A 14,695-nucleotide genomic window follows, 5' to 3' on the forward strand; every position below is an offset into this window, starting at 1 on the left:
ATATATTTATTGTCCAACATTCCCAATTTTTCTGATGCATGTCCTTAATTTAATTTCATATGTTGGTATTAATTCAGTGTTTATAATGCTAATACTTGAACTTCAACGAATTTTAACCCAAACTGACTGCGTTTCTAGAGAGCAAAGGTTTTGTGAAAAAAGTGGAAGACTTAAACACAAAGTCTGTAAAATAAACTGTTAAAAGGATTTGATGATCACTAGTGATAGTATTTTATTCTGTGTTGTCATCACTCAGGTTGGATTTTAGCTTTAATGTACTTTTTTGTTTTTTTAACAAAGCAGCTGATATTGCCATAGAAGCTAGTGGACCGACTCGACCGACTTTCAAGTCAAAATGGCGGAAACGCAGAGCTGCTGCTGGGCGCTGGTGTTCCAATGGAACGTTCTATTGAGTTTCGCTTCTTGTTAGTGTTTATTCTTTGTTAATAATGACAGCAGCAGACGTATAATTTGGAATTGCTTTGCTTATAAAAATGATGAAGAACCATCAAACCTACACACACGTACATAAGATCATATGGTTTAGATAACATGAAAGCTCCAGCGTGCGTTTGAACCAATGATGTTTATCTCCTAATATTTGCACTTAAGTTTAGCTAGTTCTTACAGAAGTATTCAGGTACAGAAATGCTAGTTACAGAAATTTAATAAAGTAATCAAATGTAAAATAACACTGAATAGTCACTGTTAATACATTAAATACCGTTTAAGGTAAAACAACTCAATTTGGAAGGCGCGAGCTCTATACAGGCGGCTTGTGTGTGCGTTGTTTGTTGGTATAAGCGCAAAGAAACCATCTCTCACAGAGCTGCCAAGAACGTTACTACTGAATGATAAAATCGCTTGGATGTTCAAAATGGGTTTAAAAAAACGTGGGCAAGTGATTTCCGTCAGTTGTCCGAAACCCGCACGAGAGTGTTGTATCGCAGGGCGCATATGTACTTAAAGTGCTCTATTTTCGCACACTAATTTTGTACTTAATATACTAAAGATTCTTCATTAGTACTTCTTAAGATAATCTTAATAACATCTAAGTGTTCTCAACTGTGCTATTTTGAAATACCATGAAATATGAACTAAAATGTGCTTTTAATATACTATCTCTGTATTTTAAAAATGTATTTAGTTAACACTTGTAATAGACTATGGGTTCAAGTGTGCTATAAGTGGTAACCAATTACTGATTTGATGTGATAATCTGTGTTGATTAATTTACTAATAAACATTTGCGGTAATTTCCCTCTTTGTAAACGCGCAACCTGCGAGAATGAGAATAATTATGTGCAATACCCGCACCAAAATTTAGACCCTGTATGGTATCGATTTAATACCGATATACCGGTATTAGATTGTGGTACCGTACCGAAGCCAAAATTGTGGTATTGACCCATCCTGAATGGCCAAAAATCACATGAAATGCAATTTTTACAAATCCATTACTAATTACATCATCAATGTTGTATTTAAAATACTTTTCTAATTACTCTGTCTGAAAAGTAATTTAATTACTCAATAAGTAACTTATTAATTACTTCTTAAAATCCTTATAAACCTTGACCGGATGGACAATAGAAAGGAAACTCTTTTAATAATTTAGTCAAACATGGAATAGTTTAGCCTTTTATAGGTTTTTAAAACATTTTAACTTTATTAAAACATGTACTATAATACTTTTATTTACTTTTTAATACTTAAAATTTTTTAGTAACAAATAGGAATGTCAGAAAAATCTAGTAGTTGGTACTGACACCACCAAAAGTGCACAATACTCGATACCAAAGTCGATACCACAGTAAAAATATATAAAAATACAAATAAAACAATGCTATATATTTTTTTCCAGGTAGGTCTAATAGTACTAAGTAAAAATACCACAGAAATTGAATAATCAAATATAAAATAACTCTGCATAGTCATAACTGTATAAATTAAATATAGATTAATCCTTATTTAAGCTTTTCTTTTGTTGTTTGATAATGGACGGAGACAATATGCTGTTACACTTGCTGTTCGTATTCACATAACCAACGCGAATATATGCCAAGACGGGCATTTTGACATAACTGTGTGTGTATTTGAACATTTATGTGAGAGCACACTGACTGAAATCCGTCTCTCACAGAGCGCGCACAGTTTTTTCTCTCTAGGACATAGCTTACATTTTACAGTAATGTTCTTGCCTACCTGTATCAAAAAAAATGAAGTAATTGGATTATTTCCATTCTGCAAAACAGCCACTCGCTTCTGCCGACATCTTCAGACAGCGTCTACACAGCCAACTGGTGCGAAGTTGCGAACTCACGCGCAACTGCACTACAGCTAACAATTTTAAAGAGGCAGCGTTCACTTTTACCTTTAGACAACAAATTTAGATTTTAAATTCAATATTGATTTAAACAGAACCATTGAACTAATTTACAGTATGTAACGCAAGTACATTATAAGCAACTGAAATTAAATTACCTAAAAATGAACAGTAATCCCTTACTTTACTTTTTCAGTGGATAAGTAATTTAACTACAGTAACACATTACACCCAACACTGCTCCAGAATAGCACATATACTGACCCATAATGTCTATTTGACCTGTAGCTTGAACCACAACTAAACTGTGTTGACGGTTATCATCATCATGTCAGAACCTGCAGCATCTGATCTGATCTTGATCATTTTGATGCAACAAATTGTCTAACTTATTGTATGACTAAAATGATATATTTGTTATGACTATTTAGCCTCCATATTTTGTTAGCTTGCATATTTTGTTAATAATGTTCATTATTTCATCCCGTCTCACCTCAGTGTCTTCAGTTGACAGTTTGGATCCTGTAGTAAATCACTGAGCTCCTTCACTCCTGATTGTCCAGGATCATTTCCTGTGAGATCCAGCTCTATCAGGTGTGAAGGGTTTGATCTCAGAGCTGAAGCCAGAGCTTTATAACCTTCTTCTGTTACACTGCAGTTAGAGAGTCTAGAACAGGAATGAAAACATTCAGCTGATTAATCAGTTAAACCTGAACAACAGAAATCCTCAAAGTGAATTTTATTTTGTCAGGGTTCCCACTCTTTCATGATCACCAGATTCAATGAATTTCAAGGACTTTTTAAATTTATTTTATATCAAGCACCTATCAAATTCACATCCCAGCATATGGAGCGTCATGAAAGACCTCTTACAGTTCTTAACATTTTAACCCTCCTATTGCATTTGCATCCATTTTAACCCAGAAGAGGTTAGAATCATTTGTACATTAATTTTGGAAACATTAAAACCAGTTGCAGCTTTCTTATCCCTAATATTAACAATCTTTCCACACTTTTGGTTTTCATTTTTTATGAATCATTACTTGAGTAAAAACATTATAATATAGAGAGAATATTGTAAAAAATAATTAATTTTGCAATTGAGTGAAAAAAAATCATATGGATCGTAATTGTCAGAATATATACAATATATTATAGACATAAGCTTGCAATTCTGAGAAAAAAGTTAGAATTGAGAGATATAAATGAGCACTTCTGAGAAAAAAAAATCTGCAATTTGAAAAATTGCAATTTATATATCTCAATTCTGACTTTATAAGACACAATTGTGGCTTTATAAGACACAATTGTGGCTTTATAATCACACAATTCTGACTTTTTAACTTGCAATTGTGAATTTAGGGTAGAGTGGGGAGAACGCCCCCTTGGGGGACAACTAGCTACACACAATATGCATAATATTCTTATTAATAAGTAGGGGTGGGTGATATTTACTCACTATAGAGTGAGTAAATAAAGACAGAATTTTCATTTTTGGTTGAACTATCCCTTTAAGGACAAGTCGCAGCATGTGTTGTCTGTCCCTTTAATGCGCGCATCTTATATATTGACACGCATTCGATTGTCTCTCAACTGTTTACTTTCACTTTACACTTAACCGATGGTGTAAACCTTGTGTGTATTTGACAGTTTTAGCAGAATAAGATGCGAATGATAACTTTTTTCCAGCAAATGCAGTGTTTGACTGGCTTTTAGAGTGTGTGCGCTTCGGGAGTATCCGCTCAGAAAAGAACGTGTCAGACCAGAAAGTGTTTAACCGGCAAGGCTTTAAAACTCATGCAAATAATAAACTTTTGTGATTGTGAATAACTGCAGTGTTACGTGAGTATAACTCTACTGCTGTGTTAACATGTGATGTGAATGTATGTCACTTTGTACTTCACAGTATGTTGAGACAGAGGCACCAGGACTGCAACTGACAGAAAGCAAACCCCGCCTAATAACAAGCAAGGGAAAGTACCGCAATGGAAAACACTCGGAAACTGATTGTAAAATAATATTCCAAAACAAATATACTATAGGACTAAGGAGGATCTGTTATAATTTTCACAAAATTTATTTCAAATTTAATTCAAGCACTTTCAAAGACCAATATTTGTTTTCAAGTACTTTCCAGGCCTTGAATTCATGTGTCTGAAATCCAAGTACTTTCAAGGCGCGTGGGAACCCTGATTTTGTTCTTTGTACAAATGTATTGAAAGTTAGTTGCAAAAACTGAATATGGAGACAAACAAGAGGAGAAAGAATGAAAGATAATCTCTGCGCATCTTGATGAATTACAGCACAGCCACAGAGGTACACAATAATGTAAGAATGTTTTCTTTCATCTCTGATAGACCACCATCTTCGGTAACACTTTATTTTACAGTACCGTAGTTACACATTACTACATGTACTTCCTATAGTAATAACAGTAAATTATGCATAATTACAAGTAACTAACCCTAAACCAAACCCTAACCCTAACTGTAACTCTAACTCTATAGTAAGTACATGTAATTAATTAATAGTACTCAGTACTTATTTGAGTAATTACAATGTAACTACAGCACTGTAAAATAAAGTGTAACCCCATCTTCTCTTTAATTTAAAAAAAAAATAATAATAATTATACCTAGCCAAGCTTCATATAAAAGTTTCTTCTTACAGTAAATGCGAACATCACTAAGACTGAAAGAGTATGAGTGGAGGTAAACCTGCACACACTCACACCACCAAATCTCAAAGACACCATCTTGAGCACTGAGCCCATTGCGCTTTTTAAACATTGGACTTTTATTACCAAAATTAATAAGACGGATGATATGGTATACCCACATTGTAACAAATAAATAAAAGATCTTTGGGTTTTTAAACGAATGCTTAGTTCGTAGTTAATTATTATTTTTTAATGAAAAACACAGCAACAATAAAACAAAAACAAACTCACATATATTAAAGTGCCCCTATTATGGCATTTGAAAGGTTCCTATTTTTGTTTTGGAAGTCCCCAACAACAGGTTTAAAATCATGCAAGGTCAAAAAACACATTAATTGTCTTATAATATGCATTTATTTTTACTTTATTTGCTCAACAACTCCCAAATGATTCGCTCAATGATTCATTTTGCCGAACCCCTTGTTTGCGTGACGCTAATCTGCGGTGATTGGTCAGATGACTTCTGCTGGTTAACACGGAGTACAGTATATAGTGCTTGCATCACTTACATTATATTATAATAATAATGATGGTGATCCGCTCTGTTCTAAAAATAAAGACTCAGAGTGGAATTAAGTTGCTTTGTGTTGTTTATGTTAGCGAACCTAGCCCACAGCTCGGTGGTAAACACACAGTCATGGTATATGCGTAAGTGCAATGCAGAAACGTATTGATAAAGCACTGCAGTTGTACACCAACGTATTACTCTATTCTTTATCATAACTCCAAGTAATAACAACAAAAAACATTGGACACATTTCGAGACAATTGCGAGCGAACACATACTGCTGTTAGCTGGTTAGCCGGAGACCTACAAGCTGCACGGAGCGAACACAACACACAACTAGGATAAATACGTATTGTACATGCTACAGAGAATGAGGTGACTCTGGCTTGGAATTTGGACGCGGAGACGTCACTGACATGTTCGGATTGAACCCTATAAGGGTTTCAGTCCAGTAATGTTAGTCTACTTAGGCCATTGTACTGAAACTCAGAACTGTGTGGATGTAAGACACTGGATTTTAGTCCTTGCTAATTGCATATTTGTATAGAAGAATTTAATGTATTTTTTTACTAGTCTTTTTGTTAGGGGGCAGTTTTGTATCTTGGCTCCTTAAAAACTTAACTAATTTTAATTATTTTCTCTGTGAGAATTATAACTACATTCTTTCCTACAAAACAGTCAGTCTGTCAAATGTGGCAACAATTATTAATCGTACTTACAGCTTAAGATTCGTTTTACAAATGACTCGTTTAATTGATTCAGAGTCTACTCTTACTTTTGAGAGACAATAACTTAATATACGGTGCACTTTCAGATTTAAAACTTTGCAGGATGTTTTCAATCATTTAGAGCTATGTTTCACACTACATAAAAGATAATTTTCAAAAATCCATAATAGGGGCACTTTAAACAAAAAAATGCAACATTTATTAACAAAAGTTCTCTTGCGCTTTTGCCTCTGACAACATCCTGTCAGTCATTGCACCTCACTCTCGGCATTTGACTCCTGTGGCTCAACTTACCTCAGTATCTCCAATTTACAGTTTATATTCTTCAGTCCAGTGCAGAGCAGCTTCAATCCTAAATCCTGCAGATTATTATTGTTCATGTTCAGCTCTTTCAGATTAGTATCTGCTCCAAGAACTGCAGCCAGAGCTGAACAGCTTTTGTCTGTTAAGTTACAGTCATTTAACCTACAAGAGAAATAAATCACATCACAGAATTAGATGGAACACATCAATACATTTTCTACATGCAAATATTAAATATATTTTCCATTATTATTTTTACATAAGTAGCATATATACAGTAAAGAGGCAGAGCTAAAATATGAATACTCCTCAAAAACTAGTATTTCCTGTACAAATTTCCTGGGTAAAATGAAGCATGTGAAAAATATGAAGAATGAAAAATAAAATATTTGTGTTAAGATTTCTAGCTTTTTATAGCTGAGCCTGGTTTCTCCAATGATTTTTTTCTATATTTCTTTCACCTGATGGAGTTTGGGTTCTTGCCACTGTTGCCTTTGGCTCACTTCTTTGGGGACACTTAAAGGGGACCTATAATGCCCCTTTCACAAGATGTAATATAAGTCTCTGGTGTCCCCAGAATGTGTCTGTGAAGTTTCAGCTCAAAATACCCCACAGATCATTTATTATAGCTTGTCAAATTTGCCCCTGTTGGGTGTAAGCAAAAACGTGCCTTTTTTGTGTGTGTCCCTTTAGATGCAAATGAGCTGCTGCTTGCAGCCCGCTTTCCAAAAGAAGGCGTTGCTTTAACAGCTCACGCTTCGGTTGCTCAACAACAACAAAGCTTGAGAATTTATGTAAATACTATGTTCTGGAGTTTATGTAAATTTTAGGGTTAGGGATGTCTGAAAAAATGCCTGCATTCACATGTATATGTCTTGTTGCAATGAAATCTTTAATGATTTAAGCTAAGATTACTTAAATCTAATCTAAAATTACTACTAAATCTAAAATTACTTAAATTGTATTAGTTATTAATATTTTAAGATTAACATTTACTGGATTAAAGCGATTGAGGTTTCTTTGATTACTGGTCAACCGATGGCCGACGCGGATATCTTAGAGAGCAGGGCCAATGGGTGAAATATCATTAATTTAATGATAGTATAAACACATCCATAACAATTGCTGAAATTAAATTTATATTTATTTTACTTAATATTTACTAAATTAGAAATACATATTTTAATTTAAACTAGATAAAAAAAAAAAAAATTTTTAGAAAACCATCTTAAAATGTGTACATCAAATATGATACAACAGACTTTTGATAAATGTTTATTTGTAAATCTCTCAATCATCTACTTATTGCAGTACAAACACAATTAAAACTAAAGCACTTCTCATAAAACTAAGCATTTAAAATATCAAATTATTGGGAGATACAGAGTACCAACTGATAATATAATTGTACTTTATTTAGCCTGTTATATAAAAATCTCTTGTTTTATATCATAACCTTTCAGAATTATTTTATTTTTTGGCAATATAAATAACATCTGTAACAAAAACAAATACGCAAACATTTTTAAATGTTCTTTTATATTTTGTCTAAATATTTGATAAACTGTCTCCATTAAAAAAATAGATTTTTTCAGACTATTATTTCATATGTCAGGCTTTACTGGGTAAAGTCCCCGATACACTTCAAACGAAATCGAAGTACAAACTGATGTGAATCATTTCGAACAAAATCAGGCCGAACGAATATACTGTATAAAGTGTTATAATATAAACGCGACGTGACTTTGCTGGAGTGCCGAATTACAGAGCTTGTGCAAACAAACATATCCACAAATCCTTGCTAGTTTCTCAGTTTTATTGTGTTTATTTTGTTACTGAGAGGAAAGCGTGCAACATTTGTACATATTCATTAAACCGTCGCTCTCAGCAGTGTGGGTGGTGTCAGATGTTCAATTACAGTATATCGCTGCTCACGTATTTCGAACTTCGTTTTACCCCTAAACGAAGAACGAAAAAGAACTTTGCTTGTATATCAGGGCCTTTAAGTTAATTTTCATGATGGGGAATCACTATAGAATAATGTAGATAAATGCATTGACAAAACATGTTAAATGACTTACAGAGCTCTTCTGGAGGTTTTGATGACTGCCGATAATCTAATGAGACACTCGTCTGATTTCTTGAATTTCTGAAGCTCAAACTCCTCTAGCTCTTCCTCTGATGTCAACAACACAAAGACCAAAGCAGACCACTGGGCAGGTGAAAGGTCACCAGATGAGAGACTTCCTTTGCTAAGGTGGGTCTGAATCTCCTTCACCAGAGTTTGGTCGTTCAGTTCATTCAGACAGTAGAACAGATTGATGGATCTCTCTGCAGACAGATTACCTTCTAATTTCTGCTTGATGTACTGAACTATTTCCTTGTTGCTCTGGTCATTGCCGTCTTGCTGTGTCAAGAGACCCCGTAAGAGTCGTCGATTGGACTGGAGTGACAGACCGAGGAGGAAGCGAAGGAAAAGGTCCAGGTGTCCATTGTCACTCTTGAGCGCCTCGTCCACTGCAGTCTTCAGAAAATCAATCATGGTTTCATTTTTGCTTTTCTGTTCTGTAGACTCATGAACAAACATACTTTTCTTGTTGATGTCTAGAAACAGATGTGCATAAAGGGCTGCAATAAACTCTTGAATGCTCAAGTGAACAAAGCAGTAAATGGTACCAAGAATGATCCCTGTTTCCTCCTTAAAGATCTGGGTACACATGCCTGAGTACACTGATGCCTTATAGACGTCAATACCACAGGCTTCCAGGTCTGTGTCATAGAAGATCACGTTGTTTCTTTCCAGCTGATGAAATGCCAGTTTCCCCAGTGAAAGGATGGCGTCTTTATCCCAGGAAACATCTGATCTGTATTCTCCATCATATTTTCGGTGGCTCTGCTGGATCTGAAAGCGGAGAAAGTGTGTGTACATTTGTGTCAGAGTCTTGGGAGTGTCTTCAGTATTTGATTCCTGTAGTGTTTTAGAGATCTCATCAGCCTGATTGTTTTTCACATCATTATTTCTTTTCTCCTCCAGAATGTTCTGGAGAACAGTGGCTGAAATCCAGCAGAAGACTGGGATGTGGCACATGATAAAGAGACTCTTTGATTTTTTAACATGATCAATGATTGTGATGGCCTGATTCTGATCCGTGAATCTTTTTTTGAAGTACTCTTCCTTTTGTGCGTCACTGAATCCTCGTATCTCTGTCAGCCGGTCGATACAGTCAGGAGGAATCTTACTGGCAGCTGCTGGTCTGGTGGTGATCCAGATGAGAGCAGAAGGAAGCAGATTTCCCTTCATGAGGTTCGTTAGGAGAACATCCAGAGAGGCTGGTGACGATACATCACACCACGTCTCATTACAATCAAACTTCAGAGGAAGGCGACATTCGTCCAATCCATCAAGGATGAACAGGACTTTGAATTGATTCCTTCTTGTAAGGTTCAGTCCTTTTGTCTCTGGGAAAAAATGAGTTATAAGGTCCATCAAACTTAGTTTTTCTTTCTCCTTTAAGTTCATCTCTCTGAATGGAAGAGGAAATATGAAACTGATATCTTGATTTTCTTTTCCTTCAGCCCAGTCCAGAACAAACTTTTGCACAGAGACTGATTTTCCGATGCCAGCGACTCCTTTTGTCAGTACAGTTCGGATCTCCTCGTCTTGTTCAGGAGCTTCAAACAAATTTGTGCATTTAACCTGAATCTCTTGAGATTCATGACGCCTGGAAGCAACTTCAATCTGTCTGACCTCATGTTCAGTATTGACCTGTTCACTGCCACCCTGAGTGATATAGAGATCTGTGTAGATGTTATTCAGAAGTATGGAGTCACCATGCTTCGCAATTCCTTCAAACACACATTGATACTTCTTCTTTAGGCCATATTTTAGCTGATGAATGAAGAGCAGCTCATCTGAACACAAGGACAAAAAGTACATGGTTTTAGTCTTCATTTAAAGTTTTATAGATAGTCTACATTAATAAGTGACAATCTGACAGATGGTCATGAGTCTCTGACCTTCTAGAGCATCAGCAGCTTCATCTTGCTTCATCTCTCTCAGGTAATGTAGTGTGAGATCAAGAGCTGCTGCTTTGATACTGCATCTATTCTCATTAAAGTCCTTCACAAAGTTTTCTGTGTTCTCATGTTGTAATATTTTCTTAAACTTTTCCAGCTCTTTCTTCAGAAATGTGATTATTTTGCTCTCAAGATCCTACAAACAAAAGTAAGAAAAAAGACAGAATAACACAATTTAAACCAATTTGTACATCTACATTTGGTCAACACTGTTTATTCAATAATTATAATACCGCAAAAATAAAAAATCCAATTAAAAGACTAACATGCTAACCAGCTTTTATTTTTCACAAATAGAAAAACAAATGTGCTTAAAAGGAAAATTAAGTGATCAAGATTAATTAAATTACATTTTTTTGTTCAATAACAAATAATATTTGTTTGGTATAAATATTAAACATTTATGAAAATGTGTTTTCCTACCTGGAAGATCCACAGGAGATTGTCTTTGAAATTCTTGTGGTTCCTGTGAGTCTGAACGTCTGAGTCTAATGTCTCATATTGAAGCCTGTAAACAAATAAATACAATAAAATAAAATACTGATATTAATATTTTCTTGGCAAAATATTACAGAAAGCTAGAAAAAAAACATTAACCATGAAAACTTTGATAAATATTTGATCTAAAAATGTTTCATGATTTGTATTCACTGATACAACTTTTTAAACAGAGTCAATGTGTGACCAAAAATTAGAAACATTAAATACCTTTTATTAGATGATGGTTTTTCCCCACTGAAGTCTGGTACTTGTCCTTTTGACCGATCACTCTTCAGAGACACAGAGCTGGACACATGTGATCCTGATCTTACACTAATGACACAAAGAACAGAGAGAAAAACACTTTAGTAAAGGAGATACTTTAGTCTCATTTGAAAAGGTTTAATGTTGCAATTAGTAATTAAATACAGTACAGCTGTGCATTTGTCCATTTATGACTATGGTTGGATGGATGGATATTTACACGTTTAGTTGCATGAATTATTTTCCATAGTGAATTTATGCCTCCTTGTGTTTGACTGTGTAATTGTGTTACTGGAATGAGTTTCATAAGGTTCCCAGGAATTGAGTTTTATTGTGACTTATTGTTTTATTCAGTCAAGTTCAATCACATACACCACTGTGGACAAATAATTCAACCCTATAAAGTAAACACACAAAATACCTTTTATTAGATGATGGTTTTTCCCCACTGAAGTCTGGTACTTGTCCTTTTGACTGATCACTCTTCAGAGACACAAAGCTGGACACATGTGATCCTGATCTTACACTAATGACACAAAGAACAGAGAGAAAAACACTTTAGTAAAGGAGGTTCAACTGTGTCTGAAACACATCCGTGTCTTTATCTAATCCTCCACAGAAATGCACACACTCACACAATTTACAGTTTTATAGTTATCAATCATTTATTTTACCGGCTCACAATGGATTAACAATTTCTTTAATGTACATGAGTGAGATTAAATATGTTGACGATTTAAAAAATACTTGACTCTGATTTAAGAGAACATGTCAAGTTTTTGTTTATTGACAGAAATGGAGAGCAGAAATGTGTGTGTGACACAGTTTTGTTAACATACTTCAATTAAATTAAGTGTATAGTTGTTTCCTAATGTCTGTCAATAATTTTATGATCTAAAAACCAAAGTCATGTATTTGGATTAATTCAGTGTGGTCGCGTCTAGAAGGAAATTAACAAATTATTGACTGTGATATTGACTATAGAGTCCTGTGGCAAGTGGGGTTTTATAGACAATGTCATAGTTAATTTAAGAAGTTCAAAATTGAAGAAATATAAAACAATGATTAAAGTTTTGTTATTCACAGGAAAAAGCAAACTCCAGTAGAGTTTAAAATGATTGTGTGAAACAGACGCAGTCTTACCTGTGTTTCTCTGAGAGACTCATCTTAGAGAGAGAGTCCTTTCCTCGCTCCTCTGATCAGCACTGGTTTGAGAAAACAATCAATCGTTCAGCAGGACCTGGAAATGACAAGATTTTACAGAGATGAAGAACATGGCAGTTACTGAAGAAAATAATGAAGAATGATGAGTTAGAAACAACAGAAAAAAAAATGAATAAAGTGAGTTTCTAATATATTGTCATGTAAAATATGACATAAAAAATGTCTTAATAATTTCAGATTGTTTAATGAGTTTAACTGACTCATGACTCTAAATATGAATTCACTGGGGAACAGAAATTTACCCAATTTGTTATATTCTCTATTGCAGTTTAATATAATTTTACAATCATATTTACCCAATCTTTATTAATTGTTTAATCTTTTGTCATTTAAGCATTACTTCAAGTTCACAATGATGGTTGAATTCATAATTATTTTAGAATCATTTGTACAAAGTAGAGTAAAAATAACCTGAATTATAATGGTCATACTGTATAACTACTAATCATAATTGATATATATGAACTGAAATATTCGATTTAATAATAATAATAATAATAATAATAAAAAACAGGCTTCATCTACATGTTTACTGTAAATGTCTGGTTCAAAAATACTTTCGATTTCGCATCACAAAATCAACAGCCTAAACCGGAAGAGAAATCCTTCAGAAACATATTCGTTTTCAATAACCGTTTCTCAATAAGTTGATTATTGAGGGTTATTGAAAAATACACCCCCACCCCCTCACTTACTTTCTTGAAGTCTTGTCCACTACGAAGAGAATTTATAAGTATTTTATATAAACGTCCTCTTTTTCCTCCTTCTCTTGTTGTCTGTCAGCGCGAGTCGTTCTCAAAATCTCTTGCTGATCGATGAATTGTGGATTAAATATTCATAAATGACCGCGAGTGTTAGATTTGGTTATCATTGTGAATGTTTTCTGGAACATCGCAAGGATCAAATCCAGAAAGCAACATGTTTATTTGGTATCTCTGTTGATGTTGTTCACAGTGATGTGACTTTACTTTCGTTTTCCTCTTCTTCGCGGGTTTTACGCCACCTACTGTACTGGAGCGAGGATATTCTACCACATGTGTCTAAATCTTGTTTAAAACCACTTAAATTAGCATTTCAGCAGTGCATTTGTTATATTCCTTGTTTCTGGACTATAATCTAAGATGCTGGATATTGTAAATGACATCCTGAGTTTTGTATTTGCTATGTACATTCAATCCTTTTGTTTTGTATTAGGACCAGACTGCTTATAGACACCAGACAGACAATGATTTATGCAGACAATGATTTATGCAACAGATGCTCTTTACTCATCTCACTTGCACAAAAATAAATGCAGTAATTTATAGAAACACACAGGGGAAATAAACATCACAGACACCATCTTGTGCAGCCCATATGAAACTCTCTCTCACAACACTGAGGATCCGTCTGCTGTTTTCTTCTGAGATATATCTGAAATCCACAGTGAATCATATACACATTTTATCCTTTATTATTTTGTTTGTTTGTTTGTTTGTTTGTTTGTTTGTTTTCAATTATTTTTTTTACTTTCAAAGAAAGAAAACAAAAACAGGAAATTCATTAGGAAATTCTTGTGTCCAAATTTTTGACGGCCTCTAAAGACAGGCTCTCTATATCTATAAAAATATGGAATATCTATGTATAATTTTTAATTTAATGTATATATTTTTTTATCTAAACACGTTTATAAGTCCACCCAGAGTATGTGATTTCTGCATGTCATAGACAGTGTTGTTGACACCTACAGACGTCAATCAATTAACTGTTCTTCACCCAAAAACACTATATATTACTTGACCTGACCTGAGGAAGCATTTTATATTTGATTCATTTTGAAGATGTTTTTATCTAGTGGAGTTGAGACCATCTTCAGAGGCTTTAGAGATTATTTCTGTTTGCTTACAAGTAATGTTCACTTTAAAATCTCAGTTTATTCTAGAACAAATTGACATTCCTCTTTCCTAAGAAGTTAAAAATAAAAACTTGTTAAAGCATGTAAAGGTTTAGCTGCTCATTTTACAGCATTATTTCTAATGTCAGGTGCTGTTCTCTCCAGCAGCTTGTGTTGTTTACTTCTTTCAGAT

General features: G+C 34.2%; 1 protein-coding gene across 1 annotated transcript; it reads right to left on the bottom strand.

Moving 5' to 3' along the window:
- Window positions 1–1,051: 1,051 nt before the first annotated feature.
- On the bottom strand, window positions 1,052–13,612 carry LOC127498650 (NLR family CARD domain-containing protein 3-like). Its single transcript, XM_051868259.1, has 10 exons — window positions 13,325–13,612; window positions 12,549–12,645; window positions 11,827–11,931; window positions 11,370–11,474; window positions 11,085–11,169; window positions 10,602–10,797; window positions 8,666–10,496; window positions 6,576–6,746; window positions 2,820–2,993; window positions 1,052–1,070 (listed from the first exon to the last, which is right to left on the bottom strand). The coding sequence occupies exons 2-10, from the start codon at window positions 12,569–12,571 to the stop codon at window positions 1,052–1,054; spliced, it is 2,709 nt and encodes a 902-aa protein (XP_051724219.1). The 5' UTR covers window positions 12,572–12,645; window positions 13,325–13,612.
- Between the last annotated feature and the right edge of the window lie 1,083 nt (window positions 13,613–14,695).

This window comes from Ctenopharyngodon idella, chromosome 2 (genome assembly GCF_019924925.1).
Source record: "Ctenopharyngodon idella isolate HZGC_01 chromosome 2, HZGC01, whole genome shotgun sequence".
In the NCBI taxonomy this organism is placed as follows: domain Eukaryota; kingdom Metazoa; phylum Chordata; class Actinopteri; order Cypriniformes; family Xenocyprididae; genus Ctenopharyngodon; species Ctenopharyngodon idella.

Excerpts from the sequence above, each read along its gene's own strand:
- LOC127498650 (XM_051868259.1), bottom strand. The coding sequence starts at position 12,571 with ATGAGTCTCTCAGAGAAACACAG. Across the intron at positions 11,170-11,369 it reads AAACCATCATCTAATAAAAG|GCTTCAATATGAGACATTAG; the intron begins GTATTTAATGTT and ends ATTTGTTTACAG. Across the intron at positions 10,798-11,084 it reads ATCTCCTGTGGATCTTCCAG|GATCTTGAGAGCAAAATAAT; the intron begins GTAGGAAAACAC and ends TTTTGTTTGTAG.